The following is a 21,641-nucleotide window of genomic DNA, read 5'->3' on the forward strand; positions in this document are numbered from 1 at the left end:
CCCCCCCCCCCCCATTCTCATCAACTTCTGCTAGCCATCTCTGCCGCTTGTACACTTTTCCTTCTACTGATTGTCCCAGTATGCTTTGTTTTGTTTCGTTTGGAAACATTTTTACTTTTTAAGCATATACTACTGTCCTTTGACCTTCTTGTGTGTCTCTCTGTAGAGTTCAGAGGAACAGGATAGGATGGGAAGAGAGGAAACAGTTCATATTAAGATAAACAGGAGGAGGAGGAGTCAAATATGGCACCAATGGTATGATGGCTGTGCCTTGTCCACTGTGAAATCTGCATTATAAGGCTGTTAAGTTTTTTTTTTTTTTTTTTTTAAACACACTTGACAATAGAGTGCCAGTGTTCAATGTTTTCAGTTTATATTTGGAGACCCAAAGCTTGTGTTGTCTTTGGTTTTTGGTTTTGCTCATCTTTTAGTATCCAAAGTACACCTTTTTTGGGATTGATTATAGATGGTTTCCCTGTTTTTCTCAAAGTAAACTCCCTCGTAGATTCATTTATTGACATTTTCTTTAATTATTTTCTGAAGGTGTGATTCTAACTTGCCTCCTTCTCTTTGGTTCTGCTGGTATTCTGAAGGTTTGGACTGGGCTCATTGTCTCACCATTCCGGAGCCGGATCAGGATTCAGGATCAGATCAGGATTAGGATTAGGCTTCAGGATGGATACATGGAGCAGGAGTATGGGAACATTTTTACCGAGAGAGGATCACGAGGATCCTTGTCCACATAACCCCACCAAACCGGAAACATTGTAGTAGAAATATTTAAACAAAATTGGCTTTTAAATAATCCAAATTAATTTTTTTTTTTTTTCCATTTTGTGTTGGACGTCAGAGACAATTTCTGATGCCACTGCGACAAGTGATTATTTTTCGGATTTTTTTTTTTTAAGTTTATAAAAAGAAGAGCAAAGCTGGGCTCAAAACCAGGAGGAGGGCTGGGAGGTGCAGGATGGATCCACACGCGTATGGAGAGTGGTAAATAGTGGGCAACCATTTACAGTGGAGGAGGGAGGGAGGGAAGAAGGGAGGACTGGGAGGCGACAAGGGAATGTGACCTTTAATGTGGTTTATATATATTTTTTTTTTTTCTTAGGTCAGTCATTTCCTGAGGAGGATGATTTCTGATTTTTTTTTTTTAAGTATAATATCCACTATCTCAAAGCTTTATTCTCTTTTAATAAAACTTTTAATAACATGCGTACAATGTTTGTGTTTTTCTTTTCTTGCATGTCCACAGTGGGTTGGGCACAAACGTGCAACACATGCAGTTGGGCTATTTGTGTATAGCTTTTACATAATACCGGTTGTTTCTGGAGGACTGGGTGCCTGATAATGGTTAATGGGTTTAACTTCTCAACCAGTGAAGGTTAAATCTGGCTGAGCAGGTGCTTTTTGCTACTCTTTAAAGTGTCGGTGCCTGTATAGGTGCAGTCGCTGTAAAAAACCCAAACCAATAAATACAGATTGTTGTATTGAATCTATAAGAATGTGTCATATTTTATAAGCTCAAGTGTTTAATATGTGAAATCTGAATATGCAAAGTGACTGGTAACTCAAATTAATGAAGTTAGACAGTGGTAAAGTACAAGTGCTGATAAATTGTACTAAAGAATAGTATTTATGTACTTCTTCCATTCCACCAATGTACATTTATTAGTTACTCAATCTCTAAGGACTTCATGACAGCAACACACTGCTTAAACCAAACCAGCAAGAACAGACTGCAGTATGGTTAGATTTTTATATTGTCTCAAAATATTATATATTATTCTTCTTTCCCCTCAAAACTAAAACATCACAAAAGAAAACCGTACAACTTGTTCTCCACTTACCTGAGGGGAGAAAGTGAAGTATTTAGCAGCAGCGTTTTACGTCACTGCAACAGTACGCTGTACACAACGTGATGACGTTGCGGCGCAAGGCTGTCTGCTATTGGTCAATCCAGCTCTCCGAACAGTGGAGACAGGTTCAGTCCCCCGGTCACGTCCCTGTAAATAACCGCGCAGGGTGCGAACATAACTTATATAAACTTAAATATCGTTGTCGAAGCTCAAACTTTCGCTTCGTCCGCGTCTGTTTCTGCGGTGACGGCACCGTTAGTTAGCTGTCACCGTGTTTTGTTGTCTGCTAACATGTCCGGAGGAGGTGTCATCCGCGGTCCGGCCGGGAGCAACGACTGTCGGATATATGTGGGGAATCTCCCCCCGGACATCCGCAGCAAAGACGTCGAGGACGTGTTCTATAAATATGGAATAATTCGGGATATTGATCTGAAAAACCGAAGAGGAGGACCACCGTTTGCGTTCGTGGAGTTCGAGGACCCGAGGTAGAGGTGGCACATTTCAACCTTTACTGTCTCCTTTATTTCAGAGTGGAAAGTGAACCTGTTCCCGCCACATAACCCAGCTCTTTAAACAATACAGTGTGTGCTTCAGTGTTCAAAATGTCATCAAATCAAACACTAATATCAAACTACTGGACAGCCTGAAGCCTCCGTACATTACAGGTCTGTACATGGAGAAACATTTCTACTAATTAATATAACATTTTCCAGTTCCAGTAATACTTTAAAGTTAACCCTTTGATAGATTTTATTAGGTGTATCATGTTGTTTTATCAGAAATGTGGGGTGTTTCAGTCTTCAACAACAGTGAAAGGTACTGAATGTCTACATTAAATAAATGCATAAATAAACACCTATGAACTCAATAAATGAGGCAATTAATAAATATAAATGTGTTTATATAGTTAAATAAATAGTTTTTTACTTTTAAAAGGACGTTTTTCAAAGGACTATCTGTATTTATTGCTGGGAACCTTAATAATTCCTGTATGTATTCATTTTAGGGGACTTCTCCACATTTCATTTCCCAGTTCTTTTTATTTCCATCTATTATATTCAAGTGAACGGAGACGTGGTTATCTCTCAGATTCAGAACAAAGACTGAACGCAGCCTCCAAGACCAACGCAGGCTGTCATGTAGGGAGAAGTGAGTGAGTGTCAATGTCACCCTGCAGGGATGCCGAAGATGCCGTTTATGGACGTGATGGTTACGACTACGATGGCTACCGTCTGCGTGTTGAGTTCCCTCGAAGTGGACGTGGAGGTGGCAGAGGAGGAGGTGGTGGGGCTTTAGGAACGCCAAGGGGAAGGTATGGTCCCCCTTCACGACGCTCCGAGCACAGGGTTATTGTCTCAGGTAGGCAAACGTGAACCCCCTAACATGTTGTCCTGAATGTATGAAATGTTCCTTATCCACCTTCCTACCTTCCTCGCAGGTCTTCCTCCCAGTGGAAGCTGGCAGGACCTGAAGGATCACATGCGAGAGGCAGGTGATGTATGTTACGCTGATGTGTACCGCGATGGCACCGGCTGATGTGTACCGCGATGGCACCGGAGTGGTGGAGTTTGTACGCAAGGAAGACATGACCTACGCTGTCCGTAAATTGGACAACACCAAGTTTCGCTCTCACGAGGTAGGTTGAGGGTGCAGGGAGGAATAGCTCTGGGACTAGATTTTGGGATTAAATCTGTTTGTTCAAGGTAAGTCCTGAAGTGAAACATGGAGCAGGTCAGAAGGACAGAGTAGGCATGAAAACAACTGGACAGTTGGACTGTTTGCAGGTTGGAAAGACCTTTTTTCGTGGTGTTTTTAACCATAATAACTGGGCAAGCAGCTCTTTTCCCATTCCTGCCTTTTTGTTTGTGTGTTCAGGGAGAGACGGCCTACATTCGTGTGAAGGTGGACGGTCCTCGCAGCCCCAGCTATGGTCGCTCTCGCTCGCGTAGTCGCAGTTGCAGTCGAAGCCAGAGCAACAGCGGGTCTCGCAGCTACTCTCCTCATCGCAGCCGAGGGTCTCCGCGTTACTCTCCACGTCGTTCCCGCTCGCGCTCTCGCACTTAAGACACACCTGACCTTGATTAAACCACCAGCCAGCCCAACAGTGCATCTCAGAGTGGAGAAGACAAACTTCACGGGACAACGCCTGTACAGTCTCCATGGACCATTTGCTGTGTTCATTGTTTGCTGTGTGTTTCTGTTTCCCCAATTTTCTGTTGTGATTTTTATTTTACTTTACATTTCGGCAGACCAGATAAGATTGGCTGAAGTACCCCGGTCTGTGTACTGTCTCTTCTCCCTTTCTCTTTTTCCGTTTCCTTTTCACCCCAAAATGATCTATATCTCCTGCTAACCTTGTCTCCCCTGTTTGAGTACTTTTCCTCCTCTGATTCCAGGATGTGTTGACGGGAATGGTACCTTGTTGGAGGAATTCATCATTGTATGCCATATGTTGTTATTTTAGGGCTGGTATGATTATTTATATATATATATGTGTGTGTGTATATATTTTTTTCAGTCTTGCATTTACTATTGTACTTTGACCTTCTCGTGTCTCTCTGTAGAGTTCAGAGGAGCAGGATAGGATGGGAACAAAGGAAAAGAAAACACAGTTCATATTAGGATAAACAGCAGGAGGAGGAATCAAATATGGCACCAATGGTACGATGGCTGAGGCCTCTCACAACTCTGAAATCTGCATAAAATAAGGATTTCCTCAGTTTTTTTTTTACTCTGAATATATGCTTGAAAATAGCTGAGTACTGTAACTGAATGTATGTGGCTGTATTAGAGGTTTTGTTTTGTTATGATACGTTCTAGTTCTAGTTGCTGTATGTGTGCATGCTCCCGTATAGCGTAAGTACCAGCAAGGTTACTTGTCTTCTGTCAGTAGTCCTTAAAGCCACTGGTCCTGCAGTTTTTTCTAAAGCATAATGAAATGCTGTGTTGGGTCAGTGCAGTATGTATGTGTGTATAGTCTTCTTTTACTGTACACTACCTCCTGTTTGGAGATCCAGTGGTCATTGGTGTTTCTGCTTTTGCTCTCTCTTAGTATCCAAAGTAATTGATATTTGTTGGGGGGAATGATTCTAATTTTTCTTTAATTATTTTCTGAAAGTTTACTTCTAACTTGCCTCCTTCTCTTTGGTTCTGCTGGTATTCTGAAGGTTCGGACTGGGCTCATTGTCTCCCCATTCCGGAGCCGGATCAGGATTCAGGATCAGATCAGGATTAGGATTAGGCTTCGGGATGGATACATGGAGCAGGAGAATTTTACCGGGAGAGGATCCCAACCCCCGGCCCTGTCCACATAACCACATCAAACCGGAACCATTGTAGTGAAATACTTAAACTAAATTGGCCTTCAAACAGTCGGGGGGGAAAAATCTTTCTTTTTGTGCGGGACCTCAGACACCCAGTCACTGGTGGCATCCTGATGAGTGATTGTTTTTCCAATTACTTTTTTTTTTAATTAAGAGGAGCAAAACTCGGATCAAAACCAGGAGGAGGGCTGGGAGGTGCAGGATGGATCCACACACGTAAGGAGAGTGGTAAATAGTGGGCAACCATTAACAGTGGAGGAGGGAGGGAGGGAAGAAGGGAGGCGATGTAGAGATGTAACATTAATGTTTGTTTTCTCTTAGGTCAGTCTTTTGCTGCAGAAAATGAGTTTATTTTAAGCATTATCTCCAGTATCTTGAAGCTTTCTTCAATAAAAGTTCAATATAATTTCACATTATTGTGTTTTGTCTCTTTTTTAGCACCTGCTCTGAAGGTTGCAAACCATTTTAGATCTAAAGGTCCGGTGTGTAACATTTAGGAGGATCTATTGTCAGAAAATATATTATTCCTAGAAAATAAGAATCATGTGTTTGTTACCTTAGAATGAGCCATTTTTATCTACAGATGTTCACCTTCTGTGGAGTCTGCTATGTTGAACCACCATGTTTCTACAGTAGCCCAGAATGGACAAACCAAACGCTGGCTCTACATAGGGCAGATCGCATTGTTTGCATGTTTCTCTACCACCATAGTTTCTCCCTCCATTTGGTAAGGGAGAGTGAAGCGAGTGAGTTGCAATCTCCAACTACACTAGATGCTACTAAACCCTACACACTGGACCTTTAAAATAATTCCCTTATAATGAAAATATAATGAAAGTTTCTGCTGTCAGTAGTTGTCAGGTTATTTAGTGTGACATGCTAACAGGAAGGATGATCCCTCCTCTGCAGAGACAGGGTTTTCTATTTTTTGTCAGCAAAGATTCATTAAAAAACACTGATTATCCCACCTGCAATTCTCATATGGCCCCAAATAAAGAATAAGGTCAGTGCCACTGGTGTGCCTGTAGGAATTAAAGCCAAAGCAAATCCCAATAGTGAAATAATTGTGATGTATGAGGAGGACATGTATATGTGTCTCCCACCACCAGTAGCCTACTAACACACAAACAAGCCCTCTTCCTTACATTTATATTTATCAGAACACTTAGGAAACCTGACTCTTACTGTCAGCACTGTATACTTAACCCATTACTACCTTTAATGTAATGCTAATGGTAACTGATCTTATGACCAAGCATTGAACCTAAAGTGATCCCTCAACGGTCCCATCCCAGTTTATTTAGAACTGAAAAACAGATATGAAAGAGGGAAAGAGGGGGGTGACTCTGAGCTACCACGGTGGCCCTACAGACATATTCCAAGAGCTATAAAAAACCAGCATGTATGTGCATGCTGTGAACTTTAGCTTTAAGATGAGCACGGACGGTCACCAGTGTCAGCAGGTTTCTCAGGTGTTTCTAGGTTGTCCCCCTGACTGAAACCCACAGGGGAGTCCAGTTGGGTGTCCATTACATCATCATGCTGTATTAAAGAAAGTGGAAACCTATAAATCCAACAAAAGGATTCGTTTTTTTAAAATAACTTATTGATTTTGTTTATTTTTGGACTATACATTTTGCATTTAGCACGCAATATATAATAAGACATGAAGGTTATTTAGTGCTGTGATCTGTTTGGTCTCTCCACTGCATGTGATCAATACTCTTAACAATGCATAGATGTGATCGATACTCTTAACAATGCATAGATGTGATCGATACACTAAACAATGCACACGCGACTCGTACCTTGCCTCTCCTGATTGGCTCTAATCATAATGCGCTGCAAGCTATGCTATGCAGATCGATATCGATACACCCGATCACCTTAATCGATCACGCCTTCTGTGGGGAGGGGAGGGGGAGGTGAGCTGGAAAACGGTTGCATTCTGGGTGGAAATAAGATGCAGGCACTGTCCGCAAGTGAAAAACGCCGTCACCAGGGTGGAGGCTCCGCTCCAGCCAATCAGGAGGCGGATGCGATGCGGAGGGCGGAGCACAGACGCACGTTTTCCTTCCATAAATGAACCAAAGACTGTGCAGCTGCCTGTAACAAACGCTCCTAAACACTGTATCTTCGTAGAGAGACGGTAAGAGTCAATTGCATGCGTGGGAGTGTTTCTTCGTGTGTCTTCATCGATAGCCCAACCTGTGCACTGTCAGCAGGTGAGAGGGGGACACTGGCTCTGCTGTTGGCTTGCGTGCTAATCTCGCCTGAGCCTCCTGTGTTTGTCCCGACAGGGCTGTATCAATGCTCCTCTCACTTTCTTTTTGCGCTGTTGTCTGCGGACCTGACAGCTTGAGTTGAATTATAGGGGTAACTTGTTGAATACGTGCAGAAATAGTGAAGTGCTACTTCAGCAGCAGCAGCAGTTCTCACGCTGTCAGCCGCACAGTGCAGGCGCATCTTCTTCAGTGTTAGAGTTGTGTATGTCACAGCTACCTTATTTTACTGTGCTACTTGTAAACAGTGTGTCTGTTTCACTGGGCGGTCTATCTAACTGCATGTGTGATCCAGAACTACTGTGTCATCTGAGGGAGGGTTTTTCCTTCAATCCACATGACTTCCTGTTTCATGAGGCCTCCTATCCAGTCAGTTGGATGGGAGAAGGTGCCTGCCTCAGTTCAGCTTCAAAATGCAAATAAGTAGGCTCACAAGTGCTGCTAGTTGCTGCTTCTATAAACAAATGGTGGCAGTAGTGTTGTAATCGTTAAAGTTGAACTACGGGGGCTCACTGTTTGCTCAGCTTGGGGGATGGTTAAACGTATACAGGAAATATCTCTTTGAATATGAGCTCTTATTTGTTTTCCTTCTCCTGTGCAGTCAAATCGCCAACATGTCTGACAAGAAGGCAGTGATAAAGAATGCAGACATGTCTGATGAAATGCAGCAGGATGCAGTGGACTGCGCCATGCAGGCTATGGAGAAGTACAACATTGAGAAGGATATCGCCGCCTATGTCAAAAAGGTACGTTATCTACATTTAATGAGCGGTACGCACATGTAACATTTAGTGGAAACCTTTTTCGTTAATGGCCTTTTCTATCTGTGAATTGTTTGTCTCCTGCAGGAGTTTGACAAGAAGTACAACCCCACATGGCATTGCATTGTCGGGAGGAACTTTGGCAGCTACGTGACGCACGAGACGAAGCACTTCATCTACTTCTACCTGGGCCAGGTGGCCATTCTACTGTTCAAGTCAGGCTGAAACCCAAACATGCCCTCCTTAAACTACTTTTAATTCAGCCCTTATTTGTGCCATGCTGTACATTTGCTACCACCTTTCTGCAGACATGCTTTCCTCTTGGTTTCTTGCTTCAGTCGGTTATTGTTTGCCACCTACAGCACTAACCCCGTCGGTGGATGGTGCTTTAGTTATGCCTGGACTGGTGATGTGCCATTCAGAGAGATTGTAAAACTACTCCCCATGCCAGCTCTCATTCAGCATTTGCACATCAGACAGACTCACCATGACTCAATTTCTGGATATTATTTTTGCTGTGCATTGATGCACGGCGCTTGTACATTGTTTCATATGGGTATGTTGTATAATAACTTATTTTTCATGGAATTAAAATGAGCAGCAGACAGTTTTTGTTGAAATGCCTTTAATTTTCAGTGTCGACTGAGATTGACTAAAAATGCCAAGACTGTTGCTTACACTTAATAAAGAATATCACCTGCTAAGAGATTTAAGCTTTTGTACATGCTTGAACATTCCTGTTTTCACTTCAGTTGTGAATATTTACAATGTTACTGTTGTATATCTGCAGTGTAATTTAATGTGCAGTTTGATATTGTGACATTTTCAACATGTTAAGCACAAAACGACAGTAAATTGGTTCAAAATGTGTATGTGTGACTTTGCTTCACTTGCTTGTACTATAATCAAATGTCTTGACATCTTGCGGGGGAGTTACTTGTCTCTCGTTTTTTCGGATCATAATTTTGTGTACCATGATACACTGTCAATTAGTTTCCAGATGCTGGCGACACACTAAAAGTTGAGAAAAAGCCAGGCTTGAATACTCACTTGTGGAAGGCTTTTTAAGTTTACTGTAAAATTGTTGTATTGATCAGCAGAAACCGGGAACATCCAGCAGAGAGAAGTATAATATTAACTCAGCAATATAATTTAAAGGTATTTAAATGCTCATTTATACTTTATTTCCCTCAAACAGAAAAGGTAAACTTGAGAAAGAAAGGCTTTTCAAGCTGACTGGCAACTCAAGGATGATGTGTCCAAAACTTAATTATGATAAGTAACTTTACTGCCAAAAGAAGATGGTAGAGGTCAGATCTGTTGCTCTCCTACCTTCATTAACAGAGATGTTAAACTCATGAGGAATTTCTTCAAAATACGCAACAGTGTTTTGTGTTCTGCCAAAAATGATTAAATATAATCTCTCGTCTGTAATTTAGGATTTAAACCTGCAAACACTAAGTTTTTAACATGTCTGGTATTATGTTTGTAAATATTATAGCAATCAATCATTCCAGTCCAGTCTCTCATATGTTTGCTGATAATTTCAAATTAAATTTCACTTAAAATCTGATGACTTTATGACTTGTGTTTTATTTTGTGTGAATAAACATTATTATTATTACATTATGTACAACTTTAATCCTGCATGCACATGAAACTGATATATATTACTGATACAATTCACAAATACATTCTGCATTAGACAGAATTTTCTCAGATTGCACACATTTGATGCATATCAGACCAGAAATCAATAGTGGAAGAAAAAAGTAGCATTGATATGACAAAATACTAATCCTCTGCTACAAGTAAACAGTCCTTTTAGACAGTTTAGTCCAGTAGGACCCAACTTAGAGGTCGAGTCTCCCGAAGGGGACTTCTCTGGTCCTCAAACAGATAAAAGTTAAATTGTTTACATTAATAATGTCCTATATTATCACTAATAAGTTAATATTGGACATTTTATAATGATTTAAAGTAAAAAAGGTTGTGCGAATGATATCTTTTGATACTTAATTTACTTTAATAAAATACTGACTGTAATGTTGTATTTATAAATGCTGATATCGCTTCATTGTTTGTACTATTTTTGTGTTATCTGTTCTTTCTTCCGGCGTGTAATCATATGTTTTTATTTAATTATTTTCTACCTCTACATGGTTTGTATACAATGGGTTTTTTTTCTCTATCCACTTTTGGCTGGCCTGATACCATCGGAAAGGTTCCCCCATTGGTTGGGACAACATAAGAGGAATATCTTATCGTTAATAAATCCGGTTATTTTATGGTAGTAGAGTGAGTTGGTTTCCATGTTTCTGTATGTGGCGTACTGTGCGTGGTGATAGTGGGCTTCCTTCGTTGTGCCGAGCTGTTAAGGGGGGGCAGTATATGAGCTCGACCATGGCCCTGGCATGTCAAGCATTGAAATGAAAGAGGGCGAGAACCACCAAGCGGAGTAAAACTTTTCCGGGTCCGAAGTAATATGGCGGGCTCAAGAGACCAGCGGGGTTTCTGTCATATGTGCAGCTGACATAGTGAATGGCCGCGAGTGATTGTCCCCCGTCTTTCCCCCCCGCGTGCCGTCTGGGTGCCGCGGCACTTGGCTTGCCCGGTTCTCCTTCCTCGGGTCTCCCGGACACGTAACTCGGGTATGGTCTGGGCCTTTTCGGGGCTCCAATCCGTCGGACCGCCGAGGAAACATGTTTTCTTCCCGCTAAGCGCCCGCAGGGAGGATTTTTCTCAGTATTAGCCCCTGCGAAGGGTCAGACTCGGGCCAAGGCTTGCGAGAGGGGAGCTCAGATACCTGGGCTGTTTGGGACCAGGCTCCCTGTCGGGAAAACTAGCAAGCTCTAAGAACCTTCGGAAGGGGGGGCCAATATTTCAGATCATCTTCGGCCTGAGGTAACCAATGAGGCTTGCGCGCGGTAGTGTTGTTTTGGCGGCAGTGTTTCAACTTTAAATTTAATGATGGTGTAAGCTTCTTCTTTATTACTGGTTCTTCTGTTTGGATGGGCTAGTACCTATCCCTATCTTGCCTGGAAGACAAGTGGCGCTCCCAATAAATAATACATTTGGTCGTTCATTTGGTTTTGGTGGCCTCCGAGTGGAACGAGTTTTTTTGGCCCTCCACCCGCCTTGCAAACCAACCCGGGTAACCTAGGCATAACCGCAGAGAACACCCTACAACGCCGGACCACCATACGTGCTACCCATAGGCAACCGGAGAACGAAGCCCGCCCCTTGGGAACCCTTCGGAAACAACCCCAAGAATCAATAATGGGCATTTATTACCTATTTGCCGCCGGGCCTTTGACTCAATTAGCACAATTTGCAGTAAACCACCCAGTCAGCTATTTGGTGGTAATGTCAGACCACCATTTAGGCAGGCAGAAATAACATTTTAGCGGGTTTTGCTTCTTGGTGCATGCGAGCTTCTCTAGGGGCTTCTATCAATCCAATCCTAACTTATGTTGGATTATTTTTTCGTTTTTTGTTGCCCTTCTGGAATCAGCTTAACAAACCTCTCCAGCTTGAAATTGTGCAAGCAATTCCTTCTTTAATTTCTTTAGGCCACAATTTCAAGATCTCCCTTTCTTGCATGGTCTCCTTTCCATATCCCAGCTGTCGCCCTTTAAGGAAGGGCAATAACTGAGTTCAAGGCTTTATTCCCCCGGAGGTGTCTTAAGAAAGTATAGGTATGCCCCTTAAACATCCCCTACAGAGAGGATACTTGACCAGGAAAATATTGTAGTCGTTGGTTTGGCCAGGCTACTTCTACATGGACCTTAATCTTCTGACAAAGGTGGTCAAAACTGCATCTAAAAATTGATTGGGGTCCACTTGAACCGCCTCCCAACACTCTACCAGGAAACGCAGCCACTAAGGAGGCCCACTTAGTATTATGGGGCAGGATTTTAGGTTCCATCCCTGGCACACAATTCTTGTTGTTCTTGGATGTTTTAGGTTAAATGTTATTATGATGTTTAGTTATTTATTATATTGGACTTAGTTGCCTGGAGAGAGTTGCCCAAGGCAATTGTTTATTTCATTGCTGTGGTACCCTGTACTAAATATGCATATGACAATAAAACTGAACTGAAGACACTCTTGGTTGTGCTGAGCCTCTTTGATTCTCCATTTCAGGATGTGTGCAGTCTGCTGAAACACGCCAGCTCTCTTGTGCCGCTGGGTCAAGAACATTTAGTCATCAAACTCTGCCAGCTAGTGCACCATCTACTCAATCAGCTGAAGGTAACAGTAGAGCTGCATATGTAAGTGTGGAAGTCGAGCTGGGGATGTCCTGTGTTCTTAGTGTCTGTCCTCGTTGTTTCTTCAGGTAATAATGGACGAGCACACATTGGACGTTTTGGTGAACTATACCGCCAGTGCGTTGAAAGTGTGCAGCACGTGGACGCACTCAGATGTCCTCCTGGCACTCTCCACCATCGTGTATGGGAATGGACCGCAGTGCCACCAGGTAGATATTTGCACGAGCTTTTTGATAGTGTATTGTGGTAAATGATGAACGTTTTATTGAATATTTGAGTTTTTTCTCACTCATAGCACCTCAGTGACTTGCTGGGTGAAGACGGGGTCCTCCTTCTGTATAGTTCTCCTTCTCAGCCAAATATGGAGTTACGCCGTGTGGCTCTTACATGTATGGCCAACATCTGTCTCAGGTAGGCTTTAGTGGGCTTTAAATGTAGCTGTTTTACTGTGCACTCGCTCTGTAGACTAAAGACAAGATGTAAATGTGTTCTTCTACATTACAAGAAGTGAAATTAGGTATTTAGACTGTAAGGCCTTGTGGGGAAATTGTATTTACTTTGCATATCAAGAGAGATTTTAAGTTGTTAAGTTGAGTTTTGCAGCCATCTACATTCATGTTATACTTCATATAAAAAACTTAATATAATACCTCCAGAGAGACATCTCCAAGCTGGTACTGCAACATAATCCACTACTCCCCTGTGCACCTAAATATGAGCTATAGTTACATACTTTGATTCTAGCTAAAGGCCCCTTCTTCTTGGTACTTTGTCGCTATAATCTATAGTTTTGTTACAACATTTTATCAAATGAGAAAACACTGTTAAAGAGTCACTTCTTGTGATGAACCTACAGAAACCTTACACTACCTACTCGGCACCAAACAGCAGGCAGACATAGTTAGCGACTAGCTGGTGAACATAGTGGAGCATTTAGCTGCTAAAGAGCCAGATATTATCTCAGGAGTTGGTGGAGACCAAAGACAGTAAATATTGGCCAGAAACATGACTCTAAATGAATGATAATGCTGGATATTTAAAGGTGGTGCTTCTTTGTTGTGATTGTTTCTGTGGTCGGCTCGTTTGTTTCTCTCCAGAATCCCAGGTCAGCCCCCTTTGGATGATCAATACAGAAGTGTATCTTTCAGCGTCTTCCTGAAAACACTGCAGTCCTCCAGGCCTCCCAACACTGATGAGCTCTTCTACTGCATGGTACGGATACTTGGAGTGTTGTAATGAAAATTTCAATGAGGAAAAAATACATTAAATCATAGTTGACCCATGTCTGGTCTTGTGTCCTCTGTGCAGGTGATCCAAGCAGCACTGAAGGGGCTTCAGTGTTGTCTTTCAGGCGGGAAGTGGAAATTTGGTGGAGGGGAGGAGCTTGGGTCTATACTGGCCTCACTTAAGGTACAACATTGTAACACATTAGCAGATTTTTCTGTTGATTTACGATTTTTTGTCTTTTTATCTTGCACAAACACTACATGTGAGTTTATTTAGTACATGTTTTCTGCAGAGGCTCATGTTCCAGGGATCTCCAGGTGTGAGTGTTGAGTGGCCAGCTGTGCTTTACCCAGCACCTCTTCCTCAGTATGAGGGTCTCCCCACATCAAAACCTGCTGAACCACCGAAACCCTCTGAACAATCAAAGGATACCGTGCCGGGAAAAACTTCAGGGGTAAGACAAGCCTTCGTTTTTGCTGTTATAGGTTATAGCAAGGACAGATTGAAAATCACAGATGAAACACACTTTGGTTGAAATGTTTTTAATGTCTCTACTCAGAATAAAAAGAGGAAATCCAAAGGGAAGGGGAAAAAGACGAGCACTGAGGAGAGCAGAGGGGAGGATGGAGAGGAAGATGACAGAGATGCAGTGCCTGTACTTCAGAAAGGAGGCAGAAGTGAAGGAGAGTCCTTGTCTAAACCCTCTGCCTCATCTCTCTACCCTTCTTGGAAAAAAAGCAGCTCTGACTCAGAGTTTTCTGACCCAGAGGGCAATGCACAGAGCAAATTAAGGTACAGAAAGACACTGCCCACGTTCATCCATTGGTGTTTTTTCTTATGCATGCGTTGCATTTCTACAAGCTTAAGAAGTCCTAAAAAGGCACGTGTATGTTATGTTTGAGAAACAAATGTAACTTTATGCTTTCTAAAAGGTGTACATGTTTGTTAAGTGAATGGATATGTCAAGTCATCTAAGTTTGTTACACTCTTTCTCTTTCAGGCTTTACCACGGTCGTGTGCGTCAGGGAGCATTGCTCTGTCTGCTAGCGGTGGTGAAAGGTGTAGAGAAGAGGACTCTGTATGGATACTGGTCCTCCTTCATCCCTGACTCTCCTACTGGGGGGCCGCCATCTCTCACTCTCCTCACAATTATACTGAAGGACCCCTCTCCAAAGGTACAACATACCCTAACTCGTGTTACACTTCTCCTCGACGCGTGTGGCTGTAGCATCTGTGTCTTTTCTCTCCCCCCAGGTGCGTGCGTGCACCCTTCAGGTGTTGTCGGCCATTCTGGATGGCTCCCGTCAGTTCCTGGCCGTGGCTGAAGATACGGCGTCTCCTCGTACGTCTTACACCCCTTTCTCCTTCTCTCTGGCCACTGCCGTCAGAGAACTGCACCGTGCTCTCAGTCTGGCTCTGCTAGCTGAGACCTCCCCTCAGACACTCACACAGGTCATAAAGGTACAGTAACATACGTTTGATAAAGGGAGTTTTGTGATGACACCCATTACCTTCTGATAGTTTTCTCTTCTGGGTTATTGCTAATGTGTTCTAGAGATTTGATCGGGCCAACAAAAAAACAGGTTTAACCTGACCGGAGCCTAAAAAACCTTCTACTGTCTTCTGTTATTTGAAGTGTGATAGTTCAAACTTTATTGTACACACTTATTTTACGCACCCAAACATGCCCTCTAGCACTGGATATGCCTGCAGTTCTGACGTTGGTTAATCAGGCATGTTGAGCTTGCACACATACAGTTGGGGAGTGATATCTGGTAGAACAGGAGAGGCGGCCGAAAAAACCCGACCTTTTCTTTCGAGTTACAAAATGTCACGTCATATTTTTTACCAAGTAAACAAAAAAGACTTAAGACTGTCCTACAGTGTAAAAATCTACAGCCATGCTAGCAGCCCTCTGAGGTTCAATACAAACCAAAAGCAAACCTGTTTAATAGATGAAAAATGAAGACACAACTTTGTTATTCTCATGTTTTAAATCCTTCAGCAAAGTGACCAAAATGATTTGTCATCTGCGTGTTATGAATAATCATAGTTTTTAATTTGACCTTCTGGAGGAGCTCAATGAAAGTTGGGATATCACCAAAGTCATTAGGATTAATCATTTGGATATTCTGAATATCTGTTCCAGCAGACCATCAAATAATTATTAAAACATTTCACTCTGGACTGATAGATGGTTAAAAATTACACCTCCCAAATTTAGATAAGAAGAGAATGAGCATAAAACAGGTTGTGCTGAGACGGTCCACCTCTCAGGCTTGTATGTTTATTGTCCTAACAGCTTATTTCCACCTGTCCTGTCTGTTAGTGTCTGGCCTACTTGGTGGCGAACGCTCCCTACCATCGTCTCAGACCCGGTCTGCTCAGCCCGCTCTGGAAGCAGATGCGTCCCTATGTGCGCCACAGAGGTCAGTTTTTCGTCAGTGCACTCAAGTAACTTCACACATGAATTTAAGGGAACGGGTCAGTAAAACATGCTTCTTGTAACACAACTTATTTCTGCCTTTTAGATGTGAATGTTCGTGTGTCAGTCCTGACACTTTATGGGGCTCTAGTGACAACTCAGGCCCCTCTCCCTGAGGTGCAGCTCCTCCTCCGACAGCCGGAGGGCAGCAGCAGCAGCGCTGGCTCATTCACGCCGCAGGACTCCGCTCTCAGCTGGAGACAAAGAGACGGAGTGTCCTCGCCCTCTCGCACGCCAGTCACGCCCACCAAGCGGAACTCGCGCACACACTCGCCCCGCGTTCCTCGCACACCGGTGGAGGAGGATAGTTCCCCGCCGTGGCTGCTGCAGCTGTGTGTGTCACTGGTGACTCAGCCCAGAGAGGACCAATCAGACAGTGAGGGGGGGGCAGGAGGCGGAGCTGCTTTAGAGCCCTCTCCTGTACGACTAGAAGCTCTACAGGTGAGAGAGAAAGAGTGAGACAGAAAGTGACAAGAGAAAGCCCCAAACAGACATGTCTGAAATCTGAAGGTTTTTTTTTTTCTTTTACGTGTGTGTCTCAGGTCATGTCTCACCTGGTCCGTGGCTACTTCTCTCTAGTCCAATCATCTCTGTGTGAGATTGGGCAGGTGAGCGCTCGCTGCCTTAGGGAGGCAGACCCCTCCATTCAACTGCACGGAGCAAAGGTAACACCTCCTATTGTCTCTTAGTCCGTAAGTAACTCCTCTGTTGGCTGTTTGTGGCACCTACGTTTAAGCTTCAGTAATACAGATGGTGTAAATGTATATTTTGAAAATTGATTCTTTGATTGCACAAGACGACAACAGTTAACAGATGCTTTGAAATTACATAAGAAACAATAATTAAGTCGAGATCTGTGCACTGACGTCGTGTTGTTGTCTTTTTATTTAGTTACTAGAGGAGTTGGGGACGGGAATAATCCAGCAGTACAGAGCAGAGAACAACGTACCCGAGAGCGTGAGGGTCCCCATGAGCCAAGTAAGTACAAACTGTCTCAATACTGTAAATACTGTATCAGGGTAGACCAGTTGTAATTCGTTTCATATTTCCTATTGCTGTTTGTTTCCTTTCATTACGTTAGCTTCTTTCTTCCATTTTACTCTCTCATTTGGAAGACATAATGTTCAAAGGCACTGAATAGAGAGACCTCTGACTAGGGCCAAGCAACGCTGATCGTTATTTTATCTTTGTGTTTATTTTTCCATCACCTCTAAATGATGTGGGCCTAAACCTTTATTGCCTTCATTCTTTTTCTTCTCCTGTTTTAAACTGCCCAGATGGCAAATCCCCCGAAATGTTGGTTGATGCTAATATATCAACCGTGTGACTAGAAATCTCTAAATGCTAAGTTTAAAGTTCAGTAAACCATTTTGTTAATGCGTGGACATGAAACAGGTGGTGCAGTTTTGGTCAGAAGTTTTGAGTGGTCCGCTGAACGGAGCGCTGCAGAACGAGCAACATCCCACGCTGCAGACGAGCGCCTGCGACACGCTCTCCTCCATCCTCCCGCAGGCCTTCGCACAGCTGCCTGTGAGTTCCCCTTTGATTGGACTTTCTACTCCGTTAACACTGATCTCCATGGAGCTGTATGTGTGACATGTAATGTTGTTTTTAAGGACAAGACCCAGCTGATGTGCATCACCGTGCTGCTGGGGCTGACCTACAGTGAAAACTATCTGGTGAAGACGGCAGCTGTCCGGGCTTTGGGAGTCTACATACTGTTCCCCTGTCTGAGAGAGGATGTGATGTTCGTGGCGGATACGGCAAACACCATCCTCGCTGCCCACGATGATCGATCTCCAAATGTCCGTGCCAAGGCTGCCTGGTCCCTGGGCAACCTCACAGACACACTTATTGTTAATATGTAAGACAACGTGGATGCAAAGTGCCGAGTGAATTAAGAAAACTCACTAAATGCATCTGTATCTTTCACATTAAACCAGTATAATAAGTATTTAAAGTATATATTCTGTTATCTCCTGGTTCTTTATCAGGGAGAGTGTTGGTGTTGACTTCCAAGAAGAGTTATCAGACATGCTGCTGCTCAAGATGTTGCAGGCTGCCACCCGAGCGTCGGCAGACAAAGACCGGGTAAGAGCATTCACACTGTCACACAAGAGCAAAGCACAAAGATTCACATTCGCCTTCTTTTTAATTGGCTCTCGCCTCTCTCAACTTCCTTCAACCCCATCCAGGTGAAGTCTAACGCAGTGCGAGCACTTGGGAATCTGCTTCATTTCCTGCGTGAGACTCAGCTGACCCGGTCTGCCTTCCAACGCCCGCTGGAAGACGCAGTCCGTGCTCTGGTTAAAACTGTCCAATCAGAGGCCACCATGAAGGTCCGATGGAATGCCTGTTACGCGTTGGGAAATGCTTTCAGAAACCCCGCCCTGCCGCTCGGTCAGTGTTTATGCACCTGTGTTTGCCCTTGTATGAATTGGTCAATAACCTGGCTCTGTGACCGTGCTTCCAATCAGCATTTAAAGGACCGGTGTGTAGGATTTAGTGGAATCTTGTGGTGAAGTGGCAGATTGCAACCAACCAGATACCTTCCACGCGTGTAGGAGAAACTACGGTGGCTACGAAATTCACAAAAAACTTGAAAGTACCTGTCTACAGCGGATTTGAATAATTGAATTTACAAATGTCCTGTGGAGACCAGACGAGTGCCGGGGGACATCCAGGTGTTGGATTGGTCCGACATGTACATGTCACTAGCGCTTGACATTTAAGACATCTTCTCATCTAACTCTCTGTAAAAAAGGAAATAAATGTTTATCTGGGTGGTAAACAGCTGGTTGAACGCACTCTAAACATTACCCAACATTAATGATTAATCTGAATTCTAGTTTTTATTTTAATGTTGCTCACGTGTGTCTGTCTTCTTCTTTTCCTCAGACTCAGCCCCGTGGTCCCAGGACGCGTTCTCCGCCCTCTGCCACGTCGTCACTTCTTGTAAGAACTTCAAGGTGCGGATCAAGTCTGCCGCTGCCCTGGCAGTTCCCGGCCAACGCAGCTGCTATGGCGACACGAAGCGGTTCAGCTGCGTGTGGCATTCCCTGGCCACGGCACTGGAGAACAGCGAAGACACGAACGACTTCTTAGAGTACCGCTACAGTGCCAGCCTGCGACACACGCTCTCTCAAGCCCTCCTACACCTGCTCAGCGTCAGCCAGTCGCAGGACATGCCCGCCCTCGGGGCATCGCTGGCTGGGGAGGAGGGGAGGGGCATCAGAGAGCATTTAATCAAATATGTCAGAGCAGAGGAGGGGGGAGCAGACAAGGAGCAGGGAGAGAAAGACGCAGCGGGGGACAGTTTCACCCCTCAGCAGAGAATTGGAGGTCTGCAGCAGACCCTGCTCAGACTGAAGGGGCTGAAGACTGAGGGGGAGGGAGGGGGAGAAGAGGACAGAGGCAAGGAGGCGGTGGTTAGTTTCCTGGAGGATTTGCTGAAGACCTGTGAGTCTATTGACTGATTTCTCAGAGGTGGACAGATCCAACCACCAACTAACTGGTGACTGAAGGCAAAGGTTATGTAACCAGCTTTGTCATAATGAGCGTCTTGCTTTTTTTTTTTTTTTTTTCTGTACATTTCAAGACAAGTTGAAATTCAGTGCCTTTATGTCTTCTTTTTATCTGTCTAATTGCACTTGCACTCTTTTATGAGATCTTTTATGATCGGATATTCCTACAAATGTAGTGAAATTACATTTTGAGAACAAATATAAAGACTGAGATTAGAGTTGGGTGATAATGTATCGCCTATTGACTTTCAGTGGGATCGTATATTTGATGACGTGAACAAGGTCTTATTGTTTAACAGAATTTTGTTGTCAAAGTTAATTAACGAGAGAAACATTATTTATTGTTTTACATGTTTGGAGGTTTTTTTTTTTTTTTTTTACACATGAATTTGATTGTTTTATTTGTAATTTACATCATCAACATCTGCCATATAAAAAGATATGTGAAAAATATCTTTAATGTAATTGATTCTAATAATATTGCCGTCATTATTCAGACTATGAAGTACACTACATTGTCAATGTGAACACTGATGACGCTGACTGGACATCTGTGCAGCAGAGCAGATGTTTAAAACAATAAATACAGTGATTTCCCACAGTCTGGTTTCAGAGTTCACCAACATTTTTTGACAGTTTCTCTGAAGTTTAAAACGATGTGTACGCAGAAAATCTCAAACATACTATTCTCCTATTTGAGGTTTATGAGCATCACTGTATTGTATTCATATTTAACATGAAAACCTTATGTAACAATAGGAGTCAGAGCAAAAAGTAAAATTTGTAACCCTTAAAAAACCACCAGTGACTGAATATATTAGTTTTAGGTCTGGATTACCAAGTGGGCAACAGTCTTGGGGCAGTTACCATCCAAACAAACATGATTTTACCAGCAGTATTCAGTTAATTTACAGTATTTAATGTTGTGACAACAAAGTGACAGAAACAGAAGGTCTAACTATATCCGCACAAATGTTTCAGCTTTGTTGGTTTCAACAAAAGTAATTATAATATTCAGAATCAGAAAGAGATACTTTATTTATCCCCAGGGAAATTCAAGCATCCAGTCAATCAAAAATAAGATAAAAGATAAGATATAAAGTATTATGTACATTATATATAATACATAAAATGAACAGTAGCTAAGTAAACAGTGCAAATACAGGTAGACTTTATTGATCGGGGCGGGTTTGTTAACGACGGGAGCAACAGGCATCAATTGGCACCCATTATAAATCAGATATGCAGGTGTCACACATAATGATTATTTATATACATATATAAATGATAATATTCTTGTGAATCAATGAAAGCACAAGCTACAAACACACCTGGACTGTACACTGGGAGCCATTAGGGGGCGCCAGAGTTCAGGGCGGAGGGTGAGGAGCTGCTGGTGGATGATCCGGCTGTTGATTAGTGGAGTCTGGATCCAGACCCGACAGAGAACCACGCTGCGGGACTAATGGACGCCTTCGATTTGTTTCGGAAACTCGGATCAGGAGCAAATTCGACCTGAAGAGGTTTGGACAAGACGCGCTCGGTTCAGGTGAATGTAACGCGGAGCTGACGGTACAGTGGCCGGGAGGAGCCATGAGTTTAATGTAGTTTGGGCTGACCGCGGTTGTTGCTGCAGTGTTTGTTCTGGGCTTTCTTTGACAATTTTAGGGGGTTTGTGGCCTTTCTATCGCACTTCACTGAGGAAGGCTGTTGTTGTACACCGGCAGTGACAGTCTCCTCTTCTGGTTTCACGGTTGGCGGTCTCCGGTGTCAATGGGGGTTTGCTCCTACGGTCCGCTCTCTGCGATCGATTATCGGCGCAGGTCGACCAATTGGAGCCCAGAGCAGTTCCAAAGGATGGGAGATGGAGATGGTGATGGGGAGGAGGATGAGGTGGGGAAGTGAGAGT

The 21,641-nt window shown here is 43.3% G+C and overlaps 5 protein-coding genes across 6 annotated transcripts in view; all 5 read left to right on the forward strand.

The window, feature by feature from the left end:
• The window catches only part of LOC118331428 (serine/arginine-rich splicing factor 1), a gene marked incomplete in the record, with an annotated part of 3,659 nt that extends 2,437 nt beyond the window's left edge, over nt 1-1,222 (forward strand). Inside the window, 1 exon segment of the mRNA XM_035666361.1 lies at nt 167-1,222.
• A 718-nt stretch (nt 1,223-1,940) lies between these two features.
• LOC118331427 (serine/arginine-rich splicing factor 1B-like) lies at nt 1,941-5,551 on the forward strand. The gene is given in 5 exon segments (XM_035666360.1): nt 1,941-2,344; nt 3,037-3,218; nt 3,298-3,365; nt 3,367-3,495; nt 3,735-5,551. Coding segments are annotated over 5 exon segments (762 nt in total). The 5' UTR covers nt 1,941-2,150; the 3' UTR covers nt 3,924-5,551.
• A 1,645-nt stretch (nt 5,552-7,196) lies between these two features.
• On the forward strand, nt 7,197-9,111 carry dynll2b (dynein, light chain, LC8-type 2b). Of its 2 annotated transcripts, none has more exons than XM_035666362.1 (3): nt 7,197-7,331; nt 8,066-8,210; nt 8,313-9,111. In XM_035666362.1, exons 1-3 carry the CDS (start codon nt 7,219-7,221, stop codon nt 8,448-8,450), a joined length of 396 nt encoding a protein of 131 aa, XP_035522255.1. In that variant the 5' UTR covers nt 7,197-7,218; the 3' UTR covers nt 8,451-9,111. The 2 variants fall into 2 exon arrangements, with proteins under 2 accessions (XP_035522255.1, XP_035522256.1); XM_035666363.1 differs by having other exon boundaries at nt 7,275-7,407.
• A 1,655-nt stretch (nt 9,112-10,766) lies between these two features.
• Nucleotides 10,767-20,150, forward strand: heatr6 (HEAT repeat containing 6). Its single transcript, XM_035666872.1, has 19 exons — nt 10,767-10,867; nt 12,350-12,479; nt 12,565-12,705; nt 12,792-12,907; nt 13,594-13,708; nt 13,805-13,906; nt 14,016-14,177; nt 14,283-14,515; nt 14,724-14,898; nt 14,978-15,184; nt 16,053-16,152; nt 16,255-16,649; nt 16,751-16,873; nt 17,100-17,186; nt 17,604-17,738; nt 17,825-18,072; nt 18,203-18,299; nt 18,404-18,608; nt 19,107-20,150. The coding sequence occupies exons 1-19, from the start codon at nt 10,767-10,769 to the stop codon at nt 19,682-19,684; spliced, it is 3,450 nt and encodes a 1,149-aa protein (XP_035522765.1). The 3' UTR covers nt 19,685-20,150.
• A 1,032-nt stretch (nt 20,151-21,182) lies between these two features.
• Nucleotides 21,183-21,641, forward strand: part of ddx52 (DEAD (Asp-Glu-Ala-Asp) box polypeptide 52) — an 8,046-nt gene continuing 7,587 nt past the window's right edge. Inside the window, 2 exon segments of the mRNA XM_035666876.1 lie at nt 21,183-21,234; nt 21,237-21,304. Coding sequence (XP_035522769.1) covers nt 21,198-21,234; nt 21,237-21,304 — 105 coding nt within the window. The 5' untranslated portion in view covers nt 21,183-21,197.

Source organism: Morone saxatilis, unplaced genomic scaffold, assembly GCF_004916995.1.
Source record: "Morone saxatilis isolate NCDOM2014 unplaced genomic scaffold, NCSU_SB_2.0 Contig20, whole genome shotgun sequence".
Lineage (NCBI taxonomy): Eukaryota > Metazoa > Chordata > Actinopteri > Moronidae > Morone > Morone saxatilis.

What these genes read in the sequence shown, in the direction of transcription:
- dynll2b (XM_035666362.1), top strand. Translation starts at nt 7,219, where the DNA reads ATGCGATGCGGAGGGCGGAGCACAGACGCACGTTTTCCTTCCATAAAT. An exon ending in TGTATCTTCGTAGAGAGACG is followed by an intron (nt 7,332 to 8,065) that starts GTAAGAGTCAAT and finishes TCTCCTGTGCAG; the next exon opens with TCAAATCGCCAACATGTCTG. An exon ending in TCGCCGCCTATGTCAAAAAG is followed by an intron (nt 8,211 to 8,312) that starts GTACGTTATCTA and finishes TGTCTCCTGCAG; the next exon opens with GAGTTTGACAAGAAGTACAA.
- heatr6 (XM_035666872.1), top strand. Translation starts at nt 10,767, where the DNA reads ATGGCCGCGAGTGATTGTCCCCCGTCTTTCCCCCCCGCGTGCCGTCTG. An exon ending in ATGGCCAACATCTGTCTCAG is followed by an intron (nt 12,908 to 13,593) that starts GTAGGCTTTAGT and finishes GTTTCTCTCCAG; the next exon opens with AATCCCAGGTCAGCCCCCTT. An exon ending in AGGCCTTCGCACAGCTGCCT is followed by an intron (nt 17,739 to 17,824) that starts GTGAGTTCCCCT and finishes GTTGTTTTTAAG; the next exon opens with GACAAGACCCAGCTGATGTG.